The 24670-nt window shown below is 41.8% G+C and overlaps 1 protein-coding gene across 1 annotated transcript; it reads right to left on the reverse strand.

The window, feature by feature from the left end:
* Positions 1–10091: 10091 nt before the first annotated feature.
* On the reverse strand, positions 10092–24535 carry taf13 (TATA-box binding protein associated factor 13). The gene is made up of 4 exons (XM_043701000.2): positions 24460–24535; positions 14814–14892; positions 14098–14195; positions 10092–11656 (listed from the first exon to the last, which is right to left on the reverse strand). The coding sequence occupies exons 1-4, from the start codon at positions 24511–24513 to the stop codon at positions 11486–11488; spliced, it is 402 nt and encodes a 133-aa protein (XP_043556935.2). The 5' UTR covers positions 24514–24535; the 3' UTR covers positions 10092–11485.
* Between the last annotated feature and the right edge of the window lie 135 nt (positions 24536–24670).

Consider the following 24670-nt stretch of genomic DNA (forward strand, 5'->3'; position numbering starts at 1 on the left):
TACAGACAGTGTTTCAGGAATCTGAGGAGGGACCCTGGTCAAACCTGGTCAGGAAGGTAAGTGACTGATATATAAAGAACTTACCTCGACGCCAACGGTCTTCTCACAGCAGAGAGCGGCGCGAGCTGGGCGGAAGTGAGGTTGGAGCGCAGAGCTGGTCGGGAAGGTAAGTGACTGATATTTGAGTGGGTGTGTTCTAGACCCCAGGCCCTACATAGTAGGGCCTCCCTCCCATCCTCCTCCTCTAACCTAATTTTAAAGTCCACAGGTAAGCTACTCAGTGTTCTTGTTTTGGAGACGAGGTGTAGAGTAATGGCAGCGCAGGCAGTGGAATGTTCCTCCTGCAGGATGTTCGAGGTAGGGGTGACCACCGATACTCCTGCCGACTTCATCTGCAGAAAATGCAGTCAGATCCTGCTCCTCACAGAACGTGTTAGGGAACTGGAACTGGAGTTGGATGAACTGAGGATTATTCGAGAGGCTGAGAGGGTGATAGATAGAAGCTACAGGGACATAGCTACGCCAGAGAACAGAGGTAGCTAGGTAACAGTTAGAGGTGGGAAGGGGAGGAAGCAGGCAGTGCAGGGATCCCCTGTGGTCGTTCCCCTAAACAATAGGTATACCGCTTTGGATACTGTTGGGGTAGCAGGGGTAAGCTGCAGTGACCGGGTCTGTGGCACGAGGTCTGGCTCTGAGACTCAGAAGGGAAAGGGGGAGAGGAGGAGAGCGCTAGTTATAGGAGACTCTATGGTTAGCGGGACGGACAGGCGTTCTGTGGACATGGGCGAGACTCTCGGATGGTTTGTTGCCTCCCGGGTGCCAGGGTCCGAGATGTCTCGGATCGTGTCTTCAGAATCCTTAAGGAGGAGGGTGTGCAGCCAGAAGTCGTGGTGCACGTTGGCACCAACGACATAGGTAGGAAGAGGGGTGCGGAGGTCATTCAAGAGCTCAGGGAGTTAGCTGGAAGCTAAAAGCTAGGACAGACAGAGTCTTCATCTCTGGGTTGTTGCCGGTGCCACGTGACAGTGAGGCAAGGAATAGGGAGAGAGTGCAGTTGAACATGTGGCTGCAAGGATGGTGTAGGAGGGAGGGCTTCAGGTATTTGGACAATTGGACTGCATTCTGGGGAAGGTGGGACCTGTACAAGCAGGACGGGTTGCACCTGAACCAGAAGGGCACCAATATCCTGGGGGGTAGGTTTGCTAGCACTCTTCGGGGGTGTTTTAACTAATTTGGCAGGGGGATGGGATCCGGACTTGTAGTCCAGCAAGTAGGCTAGCTGTTTGTCAGGATGTCCAAGAATGTAGGGAGGCTGTGAAGAAGGTAGCACAGACAGGGAATACTTGCGGACACAGAGATGGGTTCAAGTGCGTATACTTCAACGCAAGGAGTATCAGAAATAAGGTGGGTGAACTTAAGGCGTGGATCGGTACCTGGGACTACGATGTTGTGGCCATCACGGAAACGTGGATAGATGAGGGACAGGAATGGTTGTTGGAGGTTCCTGGTTACAGATGTTTCAATAAGATTAGGGAGGGTGGTAAAAAAGGAGGGGGGGTGGCGTTGCTAATTAGAAATGGTATAACGGTTGCAGAAAGGCAGTTCAAGGGGGATCTGCCTTTGGAGGTAGTATGGGCTGAAGTCAAAAATAGGAAAGGTGCAGTCACCTTGTTGGGTGTTTACTATAGGCCCCCCAATAGCAGCAGAAATGTGGAGAAACAGATTGGGAAACAGATTTTGGAAAGGTGCAGAAGCCACAGGGTGGTAGTCATGAGCGATTTCAACTTCCCAAATATTGATTGGAAGCTCTTTAGATCAAGTAGATTGGATGGGGCAGTGTTTGCGCAGTGTGTCCAGGAAGCTTTTCTAACTCAGTATGTAGATTGTCCGACCAGAGGGGAGGCCATATTGGATTTGGTACTCGGTAATGAACCGGGACAAGTGATGGGCTTGTTAGTGGGTGAACATTTTGGTGATGGTGACCACAATTCTGTGACTTTCACCTTGGTTATGGAGAGAGATAGGTGCGTGCAACAGGATAGGTTTTACAATTAGGGGAAGGGTAATTACGATGCTGTAGGATCTGAGGAGCATAAGTTGGGAGCATAGGCTGTCAGGGAAGGATTTCGTGGAAATGTGGAACTTTTTCAAGGAACAGATACGACATGTCCTTGATATGTATGTACCTGTCAGGCAGGAAAGAGATGGTCGTGTGAGGGAACCTTGGTTGATGAGGGAGGTTGAATGTCTTGTAAAGAGGAAGAAAGAGGCTTACGTAAGGTTGAGGAAACAGGGTTCAGACAGAGCAGTGGAGGGATACAGGATAGCCAGAAGGGACCTGAAGAAAGGGATTAGGAGAGCTAAGAGAGGGCATGAAAAATCTTTGGCGGATAGGATCAAGGATAACCCAAAGGCATTTTATGCGTATGTGAGAAACATGAGAATGACGAGAACGAGGGTAGGTCCGATCAAGGACAGTAGTGGGAGACTGTGTATTGAGTCGGAAGAGATAGGAGAGGTCTTGAATGAGTACTTTTCTTCAGTATTTACGAACGAGAGGGACCGTATTGTTGAAGAGGAGAGTGTGAAATGGACTGGTAAGCTAGAGGAGATACTTGTTAGGAAGGAAGATGTGTTGGACATTTTGAACAACTTGAGGATAGACAAGTCCCCCGGGCCTGATGGGATATATCCTAGGATTATGTGGGAAGCAAGAGAGGAAATTGCAGTACCGTTGGCAATGATCTTTTCGTCTTCACTGTCAATGGGGGTGGTACCAGGGGACTGGAGAGTGGCGAATGTTGTGCCCCTGTTCAAAAAAGGGAATAGGGATAACCCCGGGAATTACAGGCCAGTTAGTCTTACTTCGGTGGTAGGCAAAGTAATGGAAAGGGTACTGAGGGATAGGATTTATGAGTATCTGGAAAGACACTGCTTGATTAGGGACAGCCAGAACGGATTTGTGAAGGGTAGGTCTTGCCTTACAAGTCTTATTGAATTCTTTGAGGAGGTGACCAAGCATGTGGATGAGGGTAGAGCAGTGGATGTAGTATACATGGATTTTAGTAAGGCATTTGATAAGGTTCCCCATGGTAGGCTTATGCGGAAAGTCAGGAGGCATGGGATAGAGGGAAATTTGGCCAATTGGATAGAAAACTGGCTAACCGGTCGAAGTCAGAGAGTGGTGGTAGATGGCAAATATTCAGCCTGGAGCCCAGTTACAAGTGGAGTTCCGCAGGGATCAGTTCTGAGGTCCTCTGCTGTTTGTAATTTTTATTAATGACTTGGATGAGGGAGTCGAAGGGTGGATCAGTAAATTTGCAGATGATACGAAGATTGGTGGAGCTGTGGATAGTGAGGAGGGCTGTTGTCAGCTGCAAAGAGACTTAGATATGATGCAGAGCTGGGCTGAGGAGTGGCAGATGGAGTTCAACCCTGCCAAGTGTGAGGTTGTCCATTTTGGAAAGACAAATAAGAATGCGGAATACAGGGTTAACGGTAGGGTTCTTAGTGAGGTGGAGGAACAGAGGGATCTTGGGGTCTATGTTCATAGATCTTTGAAAGTTGCCACTCAGGTGGATAGAGCTTGTAAGAAGGCCAATGGTGTATTAGCGTTCATTAGCAGAGGGATTGAATTCAAGAGTCGTGAAGTGATGTTGCAACTGTACAGGACTTTGGTTAGGCCACATTTGGAGTACTGTGTGCAGTTCTGGTCGCCTCGCTTTAGGAAAGATGTGGAAGCTTTGGAGAGGGTGCAGAGAAGATTTACCACGATGTTGCCTGGAATGGAGAATAGGTCGTACGAGGATAGGTTGAGAGTGCTAGGCCTTTTCTCGTTGGAACGGCGAAGGATGAGGGGTGACTTGATAGGGGTTTATAAGATGATCAGAGGAATAGATAGAGTAGACAGTCAGAATTTTTTTCCCCGGGTGCAACAGAGTGTTACAAGGGGACATAATTTAAGGTGAAGGGTGGAAGGTATAGGGGAGATGTCAGGGGTGGGTTCTTTACCCAGAGAATGGTGGGGGCATGGAATGCGCTGCCTGTGGGAGTGGTAGAGTCAGAATCTTTGGTGACCTTTAAGCGGCAATTGGATAGGTACATGGATGGGTACTTAAGCTAGGACAAATGTTCGGCACAACATGGTGGGCCGAAGGGCCTGTTCTGTGCTGTATTGTTCTATGTTCTATGTTCTAAACCTACCCTGAGTTTGAAAGGTTCAAACAAAGTAATTTTGATAGGTGGATAAGGGCATTAAAAATAGAGCAAACCTATGATGCTCTTAGAGAAACAATTATTTTAGAGGAGTTCAAAGATTCACTTCCTGAAGTAGTAAGAACTCGGGGAAGAGCAGAGAGTTAAAACTGTAAGATTAGCAGCTGAAATGGGTGATGGTTATGAGTTGGTCCATAAATCAAAGTTTGGCTTCCAAAATCAATTTCAATCCATGAGTGATAGAAATTGGGGAAAAGAGAAATCCTCGTGTGGAAAGAATCTTCAATCCTTATCATTGAAGATCATAAGGATAACAACACAGGGTAAAACGGAAACCCTTGAAGGGGAAAGAGAAGTTAAAAAGTTCTGGTGTTTTCATTGCAATACATTAGGCCACATGAAATCACAGTTTTTGTGGGTGAGGAAAAGCACTGGGAAGCCAGATGTAGGAAAACAGGATGACCAAGTGAATTTTGTTGGAGTGGTAATGGAAAGCACAATGGAGATTGGAAAGCTGCACCAGAATGTACAATCTAGTCGGAGGTTGGTTAAAGAGGAAGTATCAGATCTTCTTAAACCATATAAAGTTAAAAATCGCACAACACCAGGTTATAGTCCAACAGGTTTAATTGGAAGAACTAGCTTTCGGAGTGCTGCTCCTTTATCATGTCATTAAGCCATATACTATGTGAAGTTTACTCGCATAGGTTAGGAGCGGCAGGTAAAGAGGTTACAATATTAAGAGATACAGGATCCCCTCAATCTTTGATGTTGACATATGAGGAGATATGTACCTCTGAAGGACTATTGTCAGAAAAGGTGCTAGTAATGGGAATTCACGGTGAGACAAGAAGCGCTCAATTATGTAGAATGAGGTTAGAGTGTCCAGTGAAGAGTGGAGAAGTCAGGTTAGGAGTACTGAACAAACTCCTAGTTTCAGGAATACAATTTGTCCTTGCTAATAATTTAGCTGGTTCACTTCTAGGAGTACTGCCTACAGTGGTTGAAAAGCCAGTGGAGACTCAGGTAACTAAACTATCGCAGGACACATACCCTGGGATTTTTCCCGACTATGTGGTAATGAGGTCACAAAGACACCAGTTGAAACAGGAGAGATCAAACGGCGGCACGGTGGCACAGTGGTTAGCATTGCTGCCTCACAGCGCCTGAGACCTGGGTTCAGTTCCCGCCTCAGGCGACTTACTGTGTGGAGTCTGCACGTTCTCCCCGTGTCTCCGTGGGTTTCCTCCGGGTGCTCCGGTTTCCTCCCACAGTCCAAAGATGTGCAGGCCAGGTAAATTGGCCATGCTAAATTGCCCATAGTGTTAGATAAGGGGTAAATGTAAGGGTATGGGTGGGTTGTGCTTCGGCGGGTCGGTGTGGACTTGTTGGGCCGAAGGGCCTGTTTCCACACTGTAATGTAATCTAATCTAATCAAACAGTATAAATAAGAAAGTTGAAGTGGAATTAGCAGAGGTCCTGTTTGATCAGATGGTTGATTCAAACCAGGAGCAGATAGGCTACAAAGCAGACATCTTTAGCTTAGATAAATTAACTAAGTCATAGCGGAAAGATGAAAATTTAAAGCAATTGTATCAAAAGGAATATACGGACAAACAATCTGAATGTATTCCTGAATGCTACTATCTCAAAAATGATATCTTAATGAGGAAATGGAGACCATCCCATATTAAGGCAGACTAGAAATGGGCAGGTTCATAAAATCAAATTGCCGGGGGTTATGGAACAGAGGTGTTGTGAGTGGTGCATGAACCACCAGTAGGGGGTCATTTAGGTGTTAGAAAAACTCAAGCTAAAATACAAAAACATTTTTACTGGCCTGGACTGCTCAAGGATGTAATTGAATTTTGCCAGACATGTCATGCATGTCAGGTAATTGGAAAATCACAGGCAGTCATAAAGCTCACTGCTTTAATACCTATTCCTGCATTTGAGGAACCTTTCACAAGAGTCTGAATTGACTCCTACCTAAAACAAAAAGTGGGAATCAGTATTTGTTAACAATGTATCCACTAGATTTCCAGAGGCCATTCCATTACATAATATCACAACTAAAAAGATTGTAGACGAGTTACTCAAATTTTTCACCAGATACGGACTACCCACAGAGATACAATCAGACCAAGGATCAAACTTCACATTGAAATTATTCAAGGGAGTTATGGGCAGCTTAGAAGTAAAACAATTCAAATGTACTGCATACCATCCAGAGTTGCAGGGAGTGCTAGAAAGGTGGCATTTGACATTAAAGACCATGTTGAGGGCTTATAGCCAAGACTATCCCGATGATTGGGATAAGGGAATTCTGTTTGAACTTTCTGCTATCAGAGATGCACCAACTGAATCGACCAAAGTTAGCCCATTGAATTAGTTTTTGGGCATGAAGTGAGAGGACTACTAAAATTGATTAAGAAAAAATTGGTAAGTCATTATTCAGAGACCATGTATTTGGACTATGTGTCAAATTTTAGAGAACAATTAGGTACAGTGGGGAAGTTGGATAAACAGCATTTAAAAGTATCACAGCATACAATGAAACAGGAAGCAGACAAAATGTCAAAACTTGCAATTTTGCTATCAGGGATAAGGTGTTAGGGTTACATCAAGTGATAGGTGAACCTTGAAAAGCAAGGTTTAGTGAACCTTATCAAGTCAAAAGGAAGTTGAGTGAGGTGAACAATTTGATAAGGACTCCAGACAGAAAGAAATATCACAGAATGTGTCATGTGAGTATGCTCAAAAGATATTTTGACAGGGAAGGAAAGCCAAACCAAACTGCGTTATTGGTTGAGTGAAGAACCAAGTTCAGAGGATTCTGAATTGAACGTTCCTCAAGTTAAATTGGCCAATGAGGAAGTTGTCAAAAATTGTGATAAATTATTGAGTTACCTTCCACAGGAACATTGAAACAACTGTAAAGAGTTATTACCATCCCATGGATAGATATGTGGAAATAAGCTGGGAAGTACTAACCTTATTATGCATGATGTAGATATAGGAGACGCTGTTGCGATTAAGCATCATCCTTATAGGCATAACCTTCTAAAGTTGGCACAGGTTCAAAAAGAGATCGAACACATGCTCAAAACTGACAATCGAAGTGAATTACAGTGGCTGGAGCTCACCCATAGTAATGGTGCCAAAGCCAGATGGTAGCCAATGGTTATGTGTGGACTGTTGCAAAGTCAATTCCATTACAAGGATTGACATATATCTGATTCCATGTTTGGAAGACTGTGTTGAAAAAGTGGGACAAGCAACTTATATTTCTAAGTTGGACCTGCTCAAAGGATACTGGCAGTTACCTTTGTACAAAAGAGCGAAGACAATTTCAGCCTTTGCAATGCTGAATGGACTGTATCAGTTTAAAGTCATGGCATTTGATATGAAAAATGCTTCAGCCACATTTCAGAGACTAAACAATAAGGTCATTTCTGGATTACCCAATTGTGTAGTATATATTGATGACCTGGTGATTTTTAGTCACACATAGAAGGAACATTTGCAACATTTATCAGAATTGTTTGTTCTACTTCGGGAGGCAGGCTTGGTGATAAATCTGGTTAAAAGTGAATTAGCCAAAGCCCAAGTCAGCCTCCTGGGCCATCTTATTAGACATGGACAAATGGCTCCATGGAATGCAAAACAAAGGTAACTTGTGAGTTTTCCATAACATCAACAAAGAGCAGTTCCAAGATTCCTGGGATGGAATGGATTTTATCGAAAAATGGTACTAAATTTTAGTAGTGTGGATTAGATTAGATTACTTACAGTGTGGAAACAGGCCCTTCGCCCCAACAAGTCCACACCGACTCGCCGAAGCGCAACCCACCCAGACCCATTCCCCTACATTTACCCCTTCACCTAACACTACGGGCAATTTAGCATGGCCTATTCACCTAACCTGCACATTTTTGGATTGTGGGAGGAAATCGGAGCACCTGGAGAAAACCCACGCAGACACGGGGAGTATGTGCAAACTCCACACAGTCGCCAGAGGCTGGAATTGAACCCGGGTCTCTGACGCTGTGAGGCAGCAGTGTTAACCACTGTGCCAACCACTGTGCCACCGTGCTCCACTCACTGAATTGTGAAAGGCAAGAAGTTGCAATGGACAGTGGACTATCAGAAGGCACTTGACAGCTTGAAAGCTGTGTTAACAACTGCCCTCGTGCTAATCACACCCAATTATGCAAAGCCATTCAAAGTAGCTATCAATGTGAGTGATGTGGGTGTTGGAGCTGTGCTCTTACAAGAAGACAACGATGATAAAATTGGAACACCTATTGGGTATTTCTTCAGGAAATAGAACATTATCAATAGAAATATTTGACAGTTGAGAAGGAGACTTTCAGCTTGGTGTTGGAGTTACATTACTGGTAACAAACATTTAAGTGTTGTATCTGAGACAATCATATACACTGATCATAATCCAATGAGGTTCGTGGAGAAACTTAAGGACAAACATTGCAGACTGTTTAGATGGAAGTTGTTGTTACAGCCATTCAATTTGAAAATTGTGCATGTGGCAGGTTGAGAAAAAATGATTGTTGATGACTTGAATGAGAAATGGAGGCATTCAGGGGCAGGAGTAAAACAGATTGAAACAGGGAGTAGCAGTGCATGTTTGCAAGATTATTGTTAATGTAATGTACATGTGTGTTGTAGTTTACTAACAATTTAAGATTAAGGGGTCTTAAAATGAAGCCATCTTTTGGGGGGGGTTGGAGGAAGAGGAGGGGAGGTGTTAAGATGCTGTTCCTTTAACAGGTTGTGTTGTCCTTGATTTTTTTTTCCCCAGAGGTCTAGGTTCAAAGGATTTTAGGGTCAATTTGATTAAAGCTAACCAATACTGCCTCAGGCAAAAGGTGTTCAAGTTTTAATACAACGAAAGGGGAGTGACCAGTTCTCCCAACTCAGCCTTTCTCTGGTCTGGTTTGGCTTTTGCAAGCAGTCAGATGTGAAGCTACTGGACCCAAAGAAGCAGTCCAGGCTGATCCTCCTCCTCTCTGACATGCTCTGTAAGAACTGTGTTGGATATTTCTTTTTTTTTTTGCAAAGGTGCGTTATGGGGAAATAGCATCATTAAGCCAGGATAATCTGCTGGGTTTTCAGTTAAGTTGTTATTTGATATTGTCTGCTTTCATTTGTTTCATTCGGTAATCTTGCAAATAAAATTCGGTTTTGTTTAACCTGCTTAAAACAACTAGCAAAATTAGTGTCTGGGCTACTTGCTTGAAATATTTTGAGGGAATCTGGCCTGGTCCATAACACCCGTCCCACTCCACCTCCCAAAATCTTTCTAGCCCATGTAATTTCTTCCAGTTTTACATTGTGAGCTAGCAGCCTTCCCAAATTCTGACTTCAGAAACATCCCCAGTTTTAATTGCACCAATGTCAACTATATGTTCAGTTACTAAGGTCTTCAGTTCTGGAATTCACTCCATTAACCCTCTTTCCTCTTTTAAGACACTCCTTTAAGCATCAGTATCAAACTTTATTTAATAATTTTCCAAAAGTAGCTTGAGCCTTTTTTTTAAAAAAAGATTATAAATGCTGTAATATAAATGCATTGTTGAGTACATTACTACCAATCAACCCAGCATACTAATTAAACCAAAATTGTTGCTTTGAGAATTATCAGTGCTGTTTGAACTTGCACTAGTCATTACACTAACATTTTTCTGCACTACAATTCTTATAATTTTGAGAATAATTATTCTAATTTCCAGTTTCACTGTTTAATTAAATTGAAAATATGCATGCATTAGATGATAGTTCTCTCTTTAACACACAGACTGGCAGGACACAATCACACAAACTTCAACTTTGAAGTAAATACCCAGACTACAATACAGGCTTGAACTGCAACACAAATTTATTACAAATAAATAAAAAGCAGTGATGGTTTAGATTTTACAATAATTAGGAATCAATTGCAACTAGTACACTAAGCCATAATATTCTTGCTAATCCACCACTAACACAGAAAGCTCTCTAGGTTGACTATGTCTCTAAAAGCTTCAGATCCCAAATATAAAAACACATGAAACAAACAAGTGTAAAGTTTTTGTTAAATAGCTATTTAAAACAAACTAATTAATATCGGAGAAAACTTTCTACTATGGCCCTGTGAAACACCTTAGAACATTTTATTATGTTAATGGCATTATTCAAGTACGACATGTCAACTGCATATTTTACCAACTTTTCCATTGTATGTTTTAAACTTGCATATACAGCTGAAATATAAGTGTGCCATACCACTATTACACTTTTCCCCAGTGGAATATCGTTTATTGGTGGGGGTGGGAAATATTATGACAATTTAGACCATGTAAACATATACATAAAAATTTAATGGGAATATAAAAAAGATTGTAAAATTACAGATAATTGGATCAGAAGATACTATTTACCTTGCCCTCAAAGCAATCCTATTTCATCTGAAGACTGTAAATCATCCTACGGTAAGGCCAAGGCTTTTAAGTTTAAATTTTATTTTGGATATTAGAAACAGTTGCAAAGAGACAACTCTAATTCCATTTTAAAAAATAATATAACTTTTCTTGAGCATTTTATGGGAATCTCATGGTAAATTCTTAGATTTTGTTTCTTTATTCTAGCATGAGATGTCACCATTGCTGGCAGGACCAGTATTTCTTGTATATCCATCCTTGAACAGAGTGGCTCATTAAGCCATTTCAGTCCCCAATTAAGAGTCAACAACATTGATGTGGGCTGGAGTAACATGTAGGCCAAACCAGGAAAGACATGACAAGTGCACATCACTAAGTAATATTAAATTTCAGTATAAGGATTTATAATATATGAAAGTATTACAAAAAAATGTGGCATCAGGTTGTGAATTTCAAAAGACTTGCTACAAAATTATTAACCGAGCCACTTAATGTAAGTCTTGACTAGTCATTATTTTTCAGACCATTTATTGCAGACCTGGTCCAGTTACATAAATTATTGGCATACACTAATTATGTACAAAAATCTTTAAATTAGTAAGAATACAAAAAGTCCCATTTCATTCCTCAGCCAAAAGCATTGCTAACACCGAAGAAGCAAAAGAGGAAATGAATCAGATTTCTCAGATCCTGCCTGGCTGAGTCAGAGGCATACTCTACTGCAACAGCCCATTTTATGAAGTCTGTAATAGGCCTATTACAATATGTTATTACATATTTCAAGGAGTGACAATACAATAATTATTCCATGATATGCTTCCTTCCGAGAGCTACGAGCCATAGTTCGCTTCATCAAAAGCCTTTCTAGCACGTTTCAATTCTTCATTCATTGTCAACAGATCTTTCACTCTTGCAAATTTCCGAGGATCTTTACGAATAAGAAAGACTATATCTTCTACTTGAACCCGGCCTTGACGTCCTATTGACATAGCCTTGTGAGTCTATATCAAAGCAAAAATTATAAGTATATTACATTCTCATGTATAAAGAAAAAAGGTCTGAAAGTACACACTGCTACATCACCTCCACAGAACTCTGCAAATAACCTGCAGCACTCAGCTACAATTCACAAAAGATGAATAAAGTTGATAGCAGAAATGTAATGGCACATTATTCAACACAAAGATTATCCTAAGTGAGCTATAATTTCTATTCGGTAGAATACTGATTGGATATGATCCAAACAACTGGTTACTGAAAATCTTAAAATACACAGTACTTAACATTATTTTGCCCAGCTGATGTATTTAAACCCAACATAATACCATGAGAAACATTCATAATATTACCACAATTTGCAAACTTGGATTACAAATTTGAGAAACGATGAACAGCTTTAAATTTGATTTCTATACAGTGTATATATTAAAGGAGGACAATTTTACCTTTTCTTTTAAATTCAGAGTGTGGTACTGGGTGGTCTGGAGATTTTTTTTTAAACAAGCATTTTAAATGAGGTTTTCAAAACAGTATTAGAGAAGAGAATGGAACAAACAGGAAAACAAAAAGGGTTGGTCATTGCCTAAAAAAAAAGTGACCAATGGCACAGACAGACTAAGAGAAACAAGTTAATTTAGAAAGGCAGCATACAAGTTTCTTTCAGAGAGATCATTCAGAGACAAAAAAAAAAAGGTGTTGAATGCCAGCAGTGCTGTTTAGCAGTCTCCAAAATAAACAGGGCAGATGCAGTCCCAAGTGGCTTAGAATCGAGAAAGAGAAAAGCTTCAGAACAAATTTTTAAAGGTGTCAAGACAGGAAGACATCTGATAACACAGAAGTTTAAGGAACACATATTAAAGGAGTAAGTGAGCTGAGGTAGCAGCTGAAGGCTCTTAGCACTGAATGAATGCAGAAGTTTGCTGAAAAGATGCAGATTACATTCACACCAACTGAACAAGGAATTTTGAAGTGATGAGTGATGCTTCCCTGAGCTTTATTTGTAAGGCTGTTGTTGATGCTAAGAGATTTGAATCTCTTATTACAGTTATCTGTAATGAGAGTGTTTCAAATTTTTCTTGTACAGTATAAGATAGTTCATTTTATTTTCTTGTGTGTACATGTTGATGTTGGTTTGTTCAAAGTATATTCAGTCACCAGTATGGTAAACAATAGCATAATAAAACTTATCAAGCTAGGTTTCATACTGGAATCCGACTTGTCCAATATCACCATCAGCTGAGACCATTAAACTAATGACTTATCTCTACTTGAAAGAAGCAATTTCACAAGTTGATTATTGGACACAGTCATCAAGTACGACTTTTAGCTTCTGCCAGGCAGGCACCAGATAGAGAACTTGTGTGCCTCAATGCATTATGAAGTAGAACTAAACATTTTAAAGTACTTACTGAGAGGCAGATCCCCCGAGAGAGAGACTGGATTAATAGAATCACCTTTGTAAATCAAGAGAAAATAAAACATGGTCCAGACTAATATGTTTGGTAATTGAAATAGCAACTGAAATTACGAAGTAACAAATGCATGAATAGACACCAAGAAACACTGTATTGAGATCATTTGCAAGTTAGCCAGGAGGGAGAGAGAGTGTGTTTTATGCAAGAATTTGCTACAATCTGGAATGTAATGCCTTCTAGGATACAGTTTCAGTGGTAATTTTCAAAAGAAACTAGATATACATCTGAAAAAGTGTAAAAAAACTTTCCAAGTCTGTGAGGAAAGTGCAAGGCATGGATAGCTCCTTTAAGAGTCAGCATGGGGTTGCGTGGGCTGAACGATCTCAACAAACAAGACAATAATGGATGCCCCAACTTCTTTGCCCAGTGGATTAGACCATGGAGTCACATAGCACAGAAACAGACCCTTCAGACCAATTTGTCAATGCCAATCAAGTTTCCCAAACTAAATTAGTTCCATTTGCCTGTGTTTGGTGCAAACAAACTTTAAATCTTTCCTATTCATGTACATGTCCAAATGTCTTTTAAATGTTGTAACTGTATCTGCATCTACCACTGTTAAAGATTCTGGACACCTGGTAAACATTTGTTCCCCCAAAGAATATGATCAAAAACAGATTACCTAATTTGCTATTGTAGAATATCCACGTACACAAAATGGCTCTTGGCTTCACTTAGATAACAATGATGGCTGAACTTGAAAATGCAAACAGTGGTGTACGAACTGCTTTAGGACATTTGAGATGCAAGAATTCCCTGAATAAATGAAAGCTCCTTCAAGCATGTTTAAAGTGAACTTCGTTGATCAACAAATAATGTTTCTGAACTTGTAGTAAATGTTGTCATATTACCAAAATAAAGAACCAGAGATTTTGTTAACATACCACACTAGAATTTTAACTCTACACCTCATCTTGTTATCTCACGGATTGGATTTCAACTGTGATAAAATATGAAGATCAGCTCACCATTTCAGTGATAAATTCAATGACAAGATCCTCCAAGATATCCACCGATTCAGTATAAGGATTCTGGTCATCCCCAAATCCATACATCATGCATCTTACTGTTTGGAAAGAATATAAAAGAATGGCCTATTTCTGTGCTGTACATTCTTTTCAATTCTGTGCACAAAGATTGTAGGATACCCAATTCTGCCATAATTTAGTGAACTTCCACCCATACATTATAACCATTTACTAGTTGAGTGCCTAATATTAATTTTTGACTGGAAGTTGATTTACTAAGAGCAGAAATACATTACTCCTTTACAGTAATTAAAAGCAAAAGAAAATTAAAGCTGTGGACGTATTAGGAAAACTGGGTAACACTATAGAGGATGAAATGAGAAAAGCAATGATTTTTTAAAAAATCTTTCTAAAAGCAAAAAGAAATTCAACAGTTTCCAATAGCTTAAGCTACAGAAAATTTTGCATAATTATCACCAGTTAACATTTTCATTGGGAAATGAAAACAGCATGGCATAGCTGCAATAGTTTGAGTACAATCCTACTAACAAAACATAGCTCCCAAATCTCTCGCTATACTACAAATAGCTTAAGCTGAAGTGAGTCATGTGGAATTGTCTTAACTATAAACAGCAGTTCATCTTTTCATATGTTTTAGAAATGTTACTAGATTAGTAACAGATTTAAAGTAAAATTGTAGCAGTATTATGACTTACATTCTTTTGAAAACAATCTTTTTCTTCTACCTTGTCCACCCTCTGCTCCACTTCCACTCTCCTCCACATCTTCATCAAACTGCAAGGCAAAAAAAAAAACCTATAAACTCAGTCTTATTGGTTTGTTACACAATTCTACACATTATACATTATTCATATATATTACATCCAGGATTAGATTGCCGTACATTTTATTGTCCTCAAGGGTGTAAGAGATTACACATAACAGACTGAGTAGAATTTACAGGTAGGAGCACATGAGTACCTACTAACAAAAAATTAAAGTCAACTTCTTCCAAGATCTCAAAATCTGTCCCTCTTGGACAAATGCCCCAATAAGAGTCCAGACCGAAACAGTTTGGAGTACAAGTTCCTCCAGACTAACCATCGCAATAAACTCTTGATCAAATTCTTCAAATACAGTACTCAGTCCCAAAAGATTTTGGGACTAACGTAAGAGCAGCTATTGAAACTGAACTGATAAAATGGCCAAAAGTGAGGATTGCAGATGCTGGAAATCAGAGTGGAGTCTAGATTAGAGTGGTGCTGGAAAAGCACAGCGGGTCAGGGAGCATCAGAGGACCGGGAAAAGAAAAGCAATGTTTCAGGCAAAAGCTCTTCATCAGGAGTGAAGGCAGGGAGCCTCTGGGCTGGGGAGAAGGCAAAGAGTACAATAGATGGATGGGGGTGGGTGAAGTTGATAGGTCAGAGGAGGGTGGAGCGGATAGGTGGGAAGGAAGATTGGCAGGTAGAGCAGGTCATGAGGATGGTGCGAGCTGGAAGGTTGGAAGTGGGGTATGGGGGGAGGGGGTGGGGAGGTGGGGGAAGAGAAAGAGGGGAAATGAGGAAACTGGTGAAGTCCACATTGATGTCCTGGGGTTGAAGTGTTCTGAGGCGGTAGATGAGGCGTTCTTACTCCAGGCGTCAGGTAGTGAGGGAGTGGCAGTGGAGGCGGCCCAGGACCTGAATGTCCTCGGCGGAGTGGGAGGGGGAGTTGAAATGTTGGGCCACGGTGCAGTGGTGTTGATTGGTGTGGGTGTCATGGAGATATTCCCTAAAGCATTCTGCGAGAAGACATCCTGTCTCCCCAATGTAGAGGAGACCACATCGGGAGCAATGGATACAATAAATGACATTGGTGAATGTGCAGGTGAAACTTTGATGGATGTGGAAGGCTCCTTTGGGGCCTGGGATGGATGTGTGGGCACAGGTTTTGCAATTCCTGCGAAGGCAGGGAAAGGTGGGTTGTTGGGGAGCGTTGACCTGACCAGGTAGTCACAGAAAGCTAAAAAAAGGGGTGGGGAGGGAAATATATCCCTGCTGGTGGGGTGCATTTGAAGGTGACGGAAATGTCAGCGGATGCAGTTTATGCGAAGGTTGGTAGGGTGGAAGGAAGGTGAGACCGGGGGAGGGTCTGTCCTTGTTACTGTTGGAGGGGTGGGGTTTGAGGGCAGAGGTGCAGGATGTGGATGAGATACGTTGGAGGGCATCTTAACCACGTGGGAAGGGAAATTGTGGTCTTTAGGAGGCGGCCATCTGGCGTGTTGTGTGGTGGAACTGGTGGAAGCAGATACCACTGCATTTCAAAATTCTTGTCTACTATTGTAATTCAAAGGCAGCACTCAGGTTACCTTCAATTATATGTTAAAATAAGTGAACAGTCTCAAGAGCTGATTTCTTTGAAATCATGTGGCCACAACAAACAAGATTCTTGACTATACGCCCTTCCACAGGAAGGGATTGACCATTAATACTCTGAATAAAAGTTTTGCCATGTGTCCTCCATCAATCCAGGATTTCAATTCTGGTCACTAATCCCATTAGCTGCAAGTATCCCATTCCAATCCACACACTGGTTGCTAACCTGGTCCCTGGATGCAGTTACCCATCCCAAGCTTTCTCTATTAAGTCTCATTTCCCATTTTGTTATAGCTCCATAATGTGCAGTTTCCAGCCACAGCACCACAATCAGCCTCCTCCACAAATATACTATTCCCTCTCCCCACTGCGAACAAGTGACTGTCTCATGCTCAATTCTAACCTAACCCAACCCCACCATTCCCCATCCCTTCATGGCAATCCAACAGCACTTCAACACCCTACTTCCCCATTCGTTACCACGTATGTTCCCAGAGATTGGTTCATTGCAACCCTTTCATCCTTAACTGCAAAAAAATGGGAGAAAGACTAGTTATATTCAGTTTCATTTTGGATGAAACTATATGCATATGTGGGAAATATGAAAATGGGGTGTGTTTGTCACAACTGTGAAAACATTAAGAATCAGGGATCCAATCTTGAAAACCCAACACAACCTGTTCATAGTCCAAACAGCCGCCTGGCCTCTTTCAAAGCACAGCAACTCAGTCATGAATCAAGGCATAACTGATATGATCAATGTAGTGAGCTTCCTCCTCGATATCAAAGTATAATTAATCCTACAAATCAAGATCCAGAAAACTAATTCAAACTCTTGGCTCTGACTGCTCCTAATGTAATCAATTATACAAATGACTGAATGTATTGATGCACTCTCCTAAGAAATACAAACTTGAAACATACAAATTAATGGTGGTGGCTTCAAAAAATGTGTAAAATACGTTATTAAAGTCTAATGGTTTGATAAACTTGCATTGTTTTGTTTAAGTTTTGTCAATTTAAGTAGAAGTGTTTAAGATTTTAATTTTTCTTCAAATTAGGAAAAAGCTGAATCAACATGAGAATATATTTTAAAAATTGAATAATGCTGTGGTGAGAGTTTCAATCTGAAATTTAAGGTATAATGCACAACAGAAGGTAATTGCAGAGTTTCGGTGAATGAGGCATCAATTAAGCAACAGGAAAGAACAAGCAAAATGAAGGTTCAATTTACCAAGGCGTCATCAAGAGCATTTCCCAAACTTATGATCTCTACCACCTCAAAGGACCGCCTCATGACCAGACCATCACTGCAAGTTCCCTTCCATTTCACACACCATCCTAACTTGAAAGTATCACTGTTCTTTCACTGTCACTTCATAAAAATATTGGAACTTCCTTCCTAACACTATGTACAACATGGACTGGAAGTGGTCAGAACAGTGTCCTCGAGACCCTGCAGGGTGGATCCTGTTGTTCCTTGAACAGACGGTCAAAGTCATTTAGCAGAATGCCTCATCACCAGAACTTTCCAACAAGCACCAAGACATCACTTTGCTGGTGGTGAGAAGGACACTTTAAAGGACTACCACCATCATCCCATTACCAGAAAAAACTCATGCAGTGTGCCTCAATGACTACTGCCTGGTAGCTCTGACCTCCATAATTATGAAGTGTTGAGGGGTTAGTCATGGCTCATATCAGGCCTCCCAGCCTGCCTTGATCCTTTGCAATTCACTTGTCAAAGCAGGTCCATGGCAGAGCCATCGCCTTGGTCAGACTCTCACCCGTGGAACATCTGGATAATTTAGCATACCTACTACAGGCTCCTATTCATTGACTACAGCTCCGCCTTCAAAACCATAATTTCAACCAACTAATCTCTAAAATCTGAGGCCTAGGCCTCTGCTCTGCCCTATGCAACTTGATCCTTGACTTCCTGACCCATAGACCACAATCAGCGAGAACAGGCAACAGCACTTCCTCCACCACTATCATCAACACTGGTGCCCCACAAGGCTGCTTATTCAGCCCCTTACTATACTCCCTGTACACTCATGGCTGTGTGGCCTAATTTCATCCGAACTCCATCTTCATGTTCGCTGATGACACCACCATTGTAGACCAGATCTCAAATGATTGTGGTGTGATGTAAAGGTAACAATCTCTCCAACTCAAGCAAAACGAAAGAGCTGGTCATCTACTTCAGAAAGCAAGGTGGAAGGCATGCCCCTATCAAAATCAATGGAGCTGAAGTGGATAATAGCAGAGAGTATCAAGTTCCGAGGAGTGATGATCACCAACAATCCATCCTGGTTCACTCATGTTGTGCTTTCTTGACAGTCGCATCAACAATTCCTCCACTTCCTCAAGAGATTAAGGAAATTCAGCATGTCCATAAAGATTAACCGATTTTTAATAGATACATTGTGGGCGGCACGGTGGCACAGTGGTTAGCACTGTTGCCTCACAGCGCCAGAGACCCGGGTTCAATTCCCGCCTCAGGCTACTGACTATGTGGAGTTTGCACGTTCTCCCCATGTCTGCGTGGGTTTCCTCCCACAGTCCAAAGATGTGCAGGTCAGGTGAATTGGCCACGCTAAATTGCCCGATCAAATGTTGCAAACGGTCACATTTCAAGGTCCGGAACTACATGAAGTATGCACTAAAACTTGGGTCAGCTGCCACCAAGACTCAGTGGGGAAAGACCACTGTCTGACATCTTTCTGCCGAAGTTAAATGGGGGTCTGTTCAGTTATTGGACCCTCCCGATGCCTCAAATATCTAGAACGTGGAACAGTTGTGTCGAACATGAAATGAAATAAACCCCTTCTGCTTGCTCTTGGTCCACAACCCACTGTTCTTGCATATTTATTTGCTTATCTAAAAGTCCCTTAAATGCCCTTATTGTATCTGCCTCAAACGCTATCTCTGGCAGTGCATTCTAGATTCCTACCACACTTAAAAAAAAACTTTCCCCTCTCACCTTAAATGCATGGCTCTAGTATTAGACATTTTGACTGTGGGAAAAAGATTCTAACCATCAATCCTATCTATGCACCTCAATTTTATAGACTGATATCAAGTCTCCCCTCAGCTGTCGCAACTCAAGAGAAAACGACGTGAGTTTTACTAGCCTCTCCTTATAACTCATACCCTCTAATCCAAGCAGCAGCCCTGTAAACGTATGGAGTCAGCTATTACGAGGGGGCATAGCTTTAAATTAAGGGGTGGTAGGTATAGGACAGATGTTAGGGATAGATTCTTTACTCAGTGAGTCGTGAGTTCATGGAATGCCCTGCCAGTAGCAGTGGTGGACTCTCCCTCTTTATGGGCATTTAAGCAGGCATTGGATAGGTATATGGTGGATAGTGGGCTAGTGTAGGTTAGATGGACTTGGATCGGTGCAACATTGAGGGCCAAAGGGCCTGTACTGCGCTGTATTTTTCTATGTTCTATGTCCTAAACCTCTTCTGTACCCTCTCCAAAGCCTCCACATCCTTCCTTTAATGTGGTGACCAGAATTGAACACAATATCCTAAGTGTGGCCTAATCAAAGTCTTATAAAGTTGCAACATGACATCTTGACTCTTGTACTTAGTTCCTCAACCAATAAAGGCAAGCATGCCATGTGCTTTCATTACCACCTTATCTACTTGTGTGGTCACTTTCAGGGAACTATGAACTTGAACCCCAAGATCCTTCTGTACATCAGTGCTACTCAGAGTCCTGCCATTAACTGTATATTTTTCCTTAACATTTGATCTCCCAAAGCACAACATTTCACACTAGTCCGGATTAAACTCCAACTGTCATCTCTCTGCCCATATCTGCAACTGATCTATATCCCACTGTATGCTTAGACAATTTTCTACACTATCCACAACTCACAGCCACCTTTGTATCATATTACTAACCCACCCATCTAAACTTTTATTGAAGTCATTTACATACCACAAAGAGGTCCCAGTACAGATCCTTGCAGAACACCAACTAGTCACAGACCCCCCACCCTGAAAACCATCCTTCCACCATGACCTCCTGTCTTCTAAAAGGCAAGCCAATTCTGAATTCACGTGGCCAAGTCAACATAGATCCCATGCATTTTAAATCTTCTGGATAAGCCTAAGAGGGATTTTTTTCAAAAGCCTTACTAAAATCCACGTGAACAACAGCCACTGCTCTACTATCGATTACCTTAGTTACCTCCTCAAAAAATGCAATCAAGTTGGTCAGACATGACATACCCTGCACAAAGCCATGCTGACTGTCCCTAATTAAGCCATGCTTTTCCAAATTTGTGTAAACGCTATCCTTAAGAATTCTCTCAAATAGCTTCCCAATCATCGATGTGAGACACAGCGGTCTATAGTTTCCTGGATCATCCTTATTTCCCTTCTGATGCAGAGGAACGACTAGCTACTCGCCAGTCCTCCAGTGGCTAGCAAGGATATAAATATCTTGGTCAAGGCCTCTCTCAGTAACCTGGGGTAGAGACCATCGGCCCCTGGGGACTTATCCATCTTAATGCTCTTCAGGAGATCCAACACCACTTCGTTCTCGATCTAAAAATGCCTTCGCATGTTAGCATGCTCCACACAAATCTCACTATCCTCCATTACCTTCTCCTGGCTGAATACCGATGCAAAGTTCTCACATAGGATCTGACCTACATCCTCCAGCTCCAAGCACAGGTTTCCTCCTTTATCCTCGAGTGGTCCTACCTTCTTCCTAGTTATCCTAAAATTTTTAATGTATCTACAAAATGTTTTGGAATTCTCTTTAATCCTACTTGTCAAGATCATTCCATGGCCTCTTCTTGCTCTCTTATTCTCTGCTTTCTGTATATCCCTCATGGGCCCTGAGTTTAGCTTCCTAAACCTTATGTACAGTCAGAGCCCTACAGCAAAAAGACAGGCCCTTTGGCCCAAATTGGTCCATGACAACCAAAATGCCCATCAGCACTACCCCCATTTCCCTGCACTTGGCCCATACCCTTCTAAACCTTTCCTGCCCATGTATTTATCCAAATGCCTTTTAAAATGTTGATAATGTACCCGTCTCAACCACTCCAGCTCAGAGCTCATTGCACGTGCTTGTACCCTGTGTAAAAAAGTTGCCCTTCAGGTTCTCTTATTCTTTCCCCTCTAACCTTATACTGATGCCTTCTCGTCCTGGATTCCCCAATCCTGGGAAAAATACTGAGTGCATTCACCCTATCCATGCCTCTCATGATCTTATACACTTCAAAAAGATCATCCCTCAAGTTTCATACACTCTCAGAAAGTCCTAGCTTGTCCAACATCTCCCCGTAACTCAGAGCTGAGTGTCCTGGCAACATCTTTGTAAATTTCTTCTGCACTCTTTTCCAGTTTGATAACATCCTTCCCATGGCAAGGTGACCAAAACTGAACACAATACTCCAACTGCAACTTCACCAACAAAGGGCGGCACGGTGGTACAGTGGTTAGCACTGCTGCCTCACAGCGCCAGTGACCAGAGTTCAATTCCCGACTCAGGTGACTGTGTGGAGTTTGCACATTTTCCCCATGTCTGCGTGGGTTTCCTCCAGGTGCTCTGGTTTCCTCCCACAGTCCAAAGATGTGCAGGTCAGGTGAATTGGCTATGCTAAATTGCCTATAGTGTTAGGGTAAAAAAAAAGGGGGTAAATGTAGGGTGGGTTGCGCTTCGGCAGGTCAGTGTGGATTTGTTGGGCCGAAGGGCCTGTTTCCACACTAAGTAATCTAATCTAATCCTGTAAGACTGCAGCAGAACTTCTATACTTATGCCCTGACTGATGAAGGCCAGTGTGCCAAAAGTCATCTTCACTGTCTACCTGTGACACCACTTTCACACAACCTTGCATCTGAACTCCAAGGTCCCTCTGTCCCACTACACTCCATTCACCATGAAACTCCTACCTTGATTTTACTTTCCAAAATGCAACACCTCACATCTATATTAAATATCATTTGCCATTTCTCAGCCCACTTTTTCAGCTGATCAAGGTCCTGCTGCAATTTCTTATAACCTTACATATGCTTCTTTTTTCCTTTCAACTAAATTCACAACTACCCTCATTATCCAATGGTCCCTTGCCTTGCCATACTTGCCCTTCCTCCTTACTGGAACATGCTAGTCTTGAACTCTCATCAGCAGGTTTGTAAACAATTCCCACATGTCAAATATGGACTTGTCTGATAACAGCTCCTCCCAATTAACATTCCCTAGCTATTGGCCTAATACTGATAATTTGCTTTTCCCAGTTTAACACCTTTCCACAAGGTCCTGACTTAACCTTGTTCACAGCTATCTTAAAACGTAAACAGCTGTGATCTCAGTTTCCAAAATGCTCTCCAACTGAAAGTTCAGTCACCTGGCCAGACTCATTAGCCAATTCAATATCCAGTATGGTCCCTCCTCTCATTGGTCTTTCTATATACTATTTCAAGAAACCCTCTTGGATGCTTCTAACAATTTCTGCAACACCTATGCCTCTTGCTGTAAGGGGGTCCCAGTCAATATTGGGAAAGTTAAAGTCACCCACTATGACAACTCTTTTTATTGGATCCTTCCATAATCTTCCTTCATATTTGTTCCTCAATCTCTTAGGGGCTTTTTTTGGGGGGGGGGGGGGGGAAGAAAAGCAAGGTGAATATAGTATAATCCTATCAGAGCGATTTGCTTTTTATTTTTCCACTCTACCCATATTGCCTCAGTGGATGAGCCCTTCAGGATGTCTTCTGAGCACAGATGTAAATTCTCCCTGATTAATAATGCAACTCCTTTACCTCTTTTACCCTCCTCTCATTCATCCAAAACAATGAGACCCTTGAACATTGAGCAGCCAGTCCAGTCTGTCTGTCTCACTCTCTCAAAAGTCTCTCTAATGGCCATAACATCACAGTCCCATGTACTGATCAAGGCTGTAAACTCATCAACTCTATTCCTGATGAAGGGCTTTTGCCCAAAATGTCAGTTTTCCTGCTCCTAGGATGCTGCCTGACCTGCTGTGCTTTTCCAGCACCACTCTGATCTAAACTCTGGTTTCCAGCATCTACAGTCCTCACTTTTGCCTAACTCATCTGCCTTACCTATAATACTCCTTACACTGAAATAAACACACTTCAGCCAATTAGTACCATCATGTTCACATTTACCTGTTTCTTTATGATTTACTGGTCCTAACATCTACCTTCCCCCTCAATCACTCTACTTGCTGCTCTGGCTCCCAGCCCATTGCCACTCTAATGCAAATACGTAAATGTAATCTTATTCAAGTAAGAAAGGTTTTCAGTTTGTTTATTGGATAGAGGCAAACTTCAATTTTTGTTTCCTTCTTCATATGCTATCATACAGAACCAAACTGCTTTAGGGACCCTGCATGTACATAAAGATATTTTATAAATAAAGTACATTTTTGAAATCAATAAAACTTGGATTGCACTAGTTCAAGGTGGTTGATAATCACCTTCTCAAAACAATTAAGAGTAGTCAATAACAGCACCCACAGTACAATTATTTTCAAAAATCTCCATTCGACTATAATCCCAATTTCTCCACACCTCACACCTTTCATACAGCATAAACTCCGTTAAAGGTATTTTCTCAAACAAAAAGTGAAAATTGCTGCAGATGCCAGAAATCTAAAAATGAATAGAAACAGAAAATTTAAAAACAAAATACTGAAGAAACTCAGTAGGCCTAGCATCATCTGTGAAGAAAAGAAATACAGTTAACACTGTGAATCTAATATGACTTTATCAGAACTACAGCAGCTAAGTCCTATTTCCCTTCAAGCATCTTTTACTTATGCATGTCTTACACAAAAAAACCTCAAAATCTTGTTTTTAAACAGGTCACAAAAATGCAGGTTTGTTTGCAGCTCCTGATTTTTGTTTTTTTTGCTTATTTCAGACAACAATAGCTGCCGAAATTAGCAATAGTTCGATGTCACCGCTTTCACTGCTGCCAATCCGAGAGAACGAAATTCAAAAGTCGAACTCACTGGCTGCTCATCCTCTTCATCCGCCATCTTCCTCAGAAACGGATCTCGGTCCATCCAAATATACGTCACGGCCTGCGTGCGAGGCCCAGCAACTGTCATGGACGGAATATTGAGGGGGTTTCCAAGGAGACAGTGACGTCACCAGCATCGCGGGCTGAATGGCCACGTGACACTGTTTCGTCGTCTGGTTGCTCTGCGCTTCATACCACTT

This window comes from Chiloscyllium plagiosum, unplaced genomic scaffold, assembly GCF_037043375.1.
Source record: "Chiloscyllium plagiosum isolate Xiang-an unplaced genomic scaffold, Cpla_swu_hap1 HiC_scaffold_12, whole genome shotgun sequence".
Lineage (NCBI taxonomy): Eukaryota > Metazoa > Chordata > Chondrichthyes > Orectolobiformes > Hemiscylliidae > Chiloscyllium > Chiloscyllium plagiosum.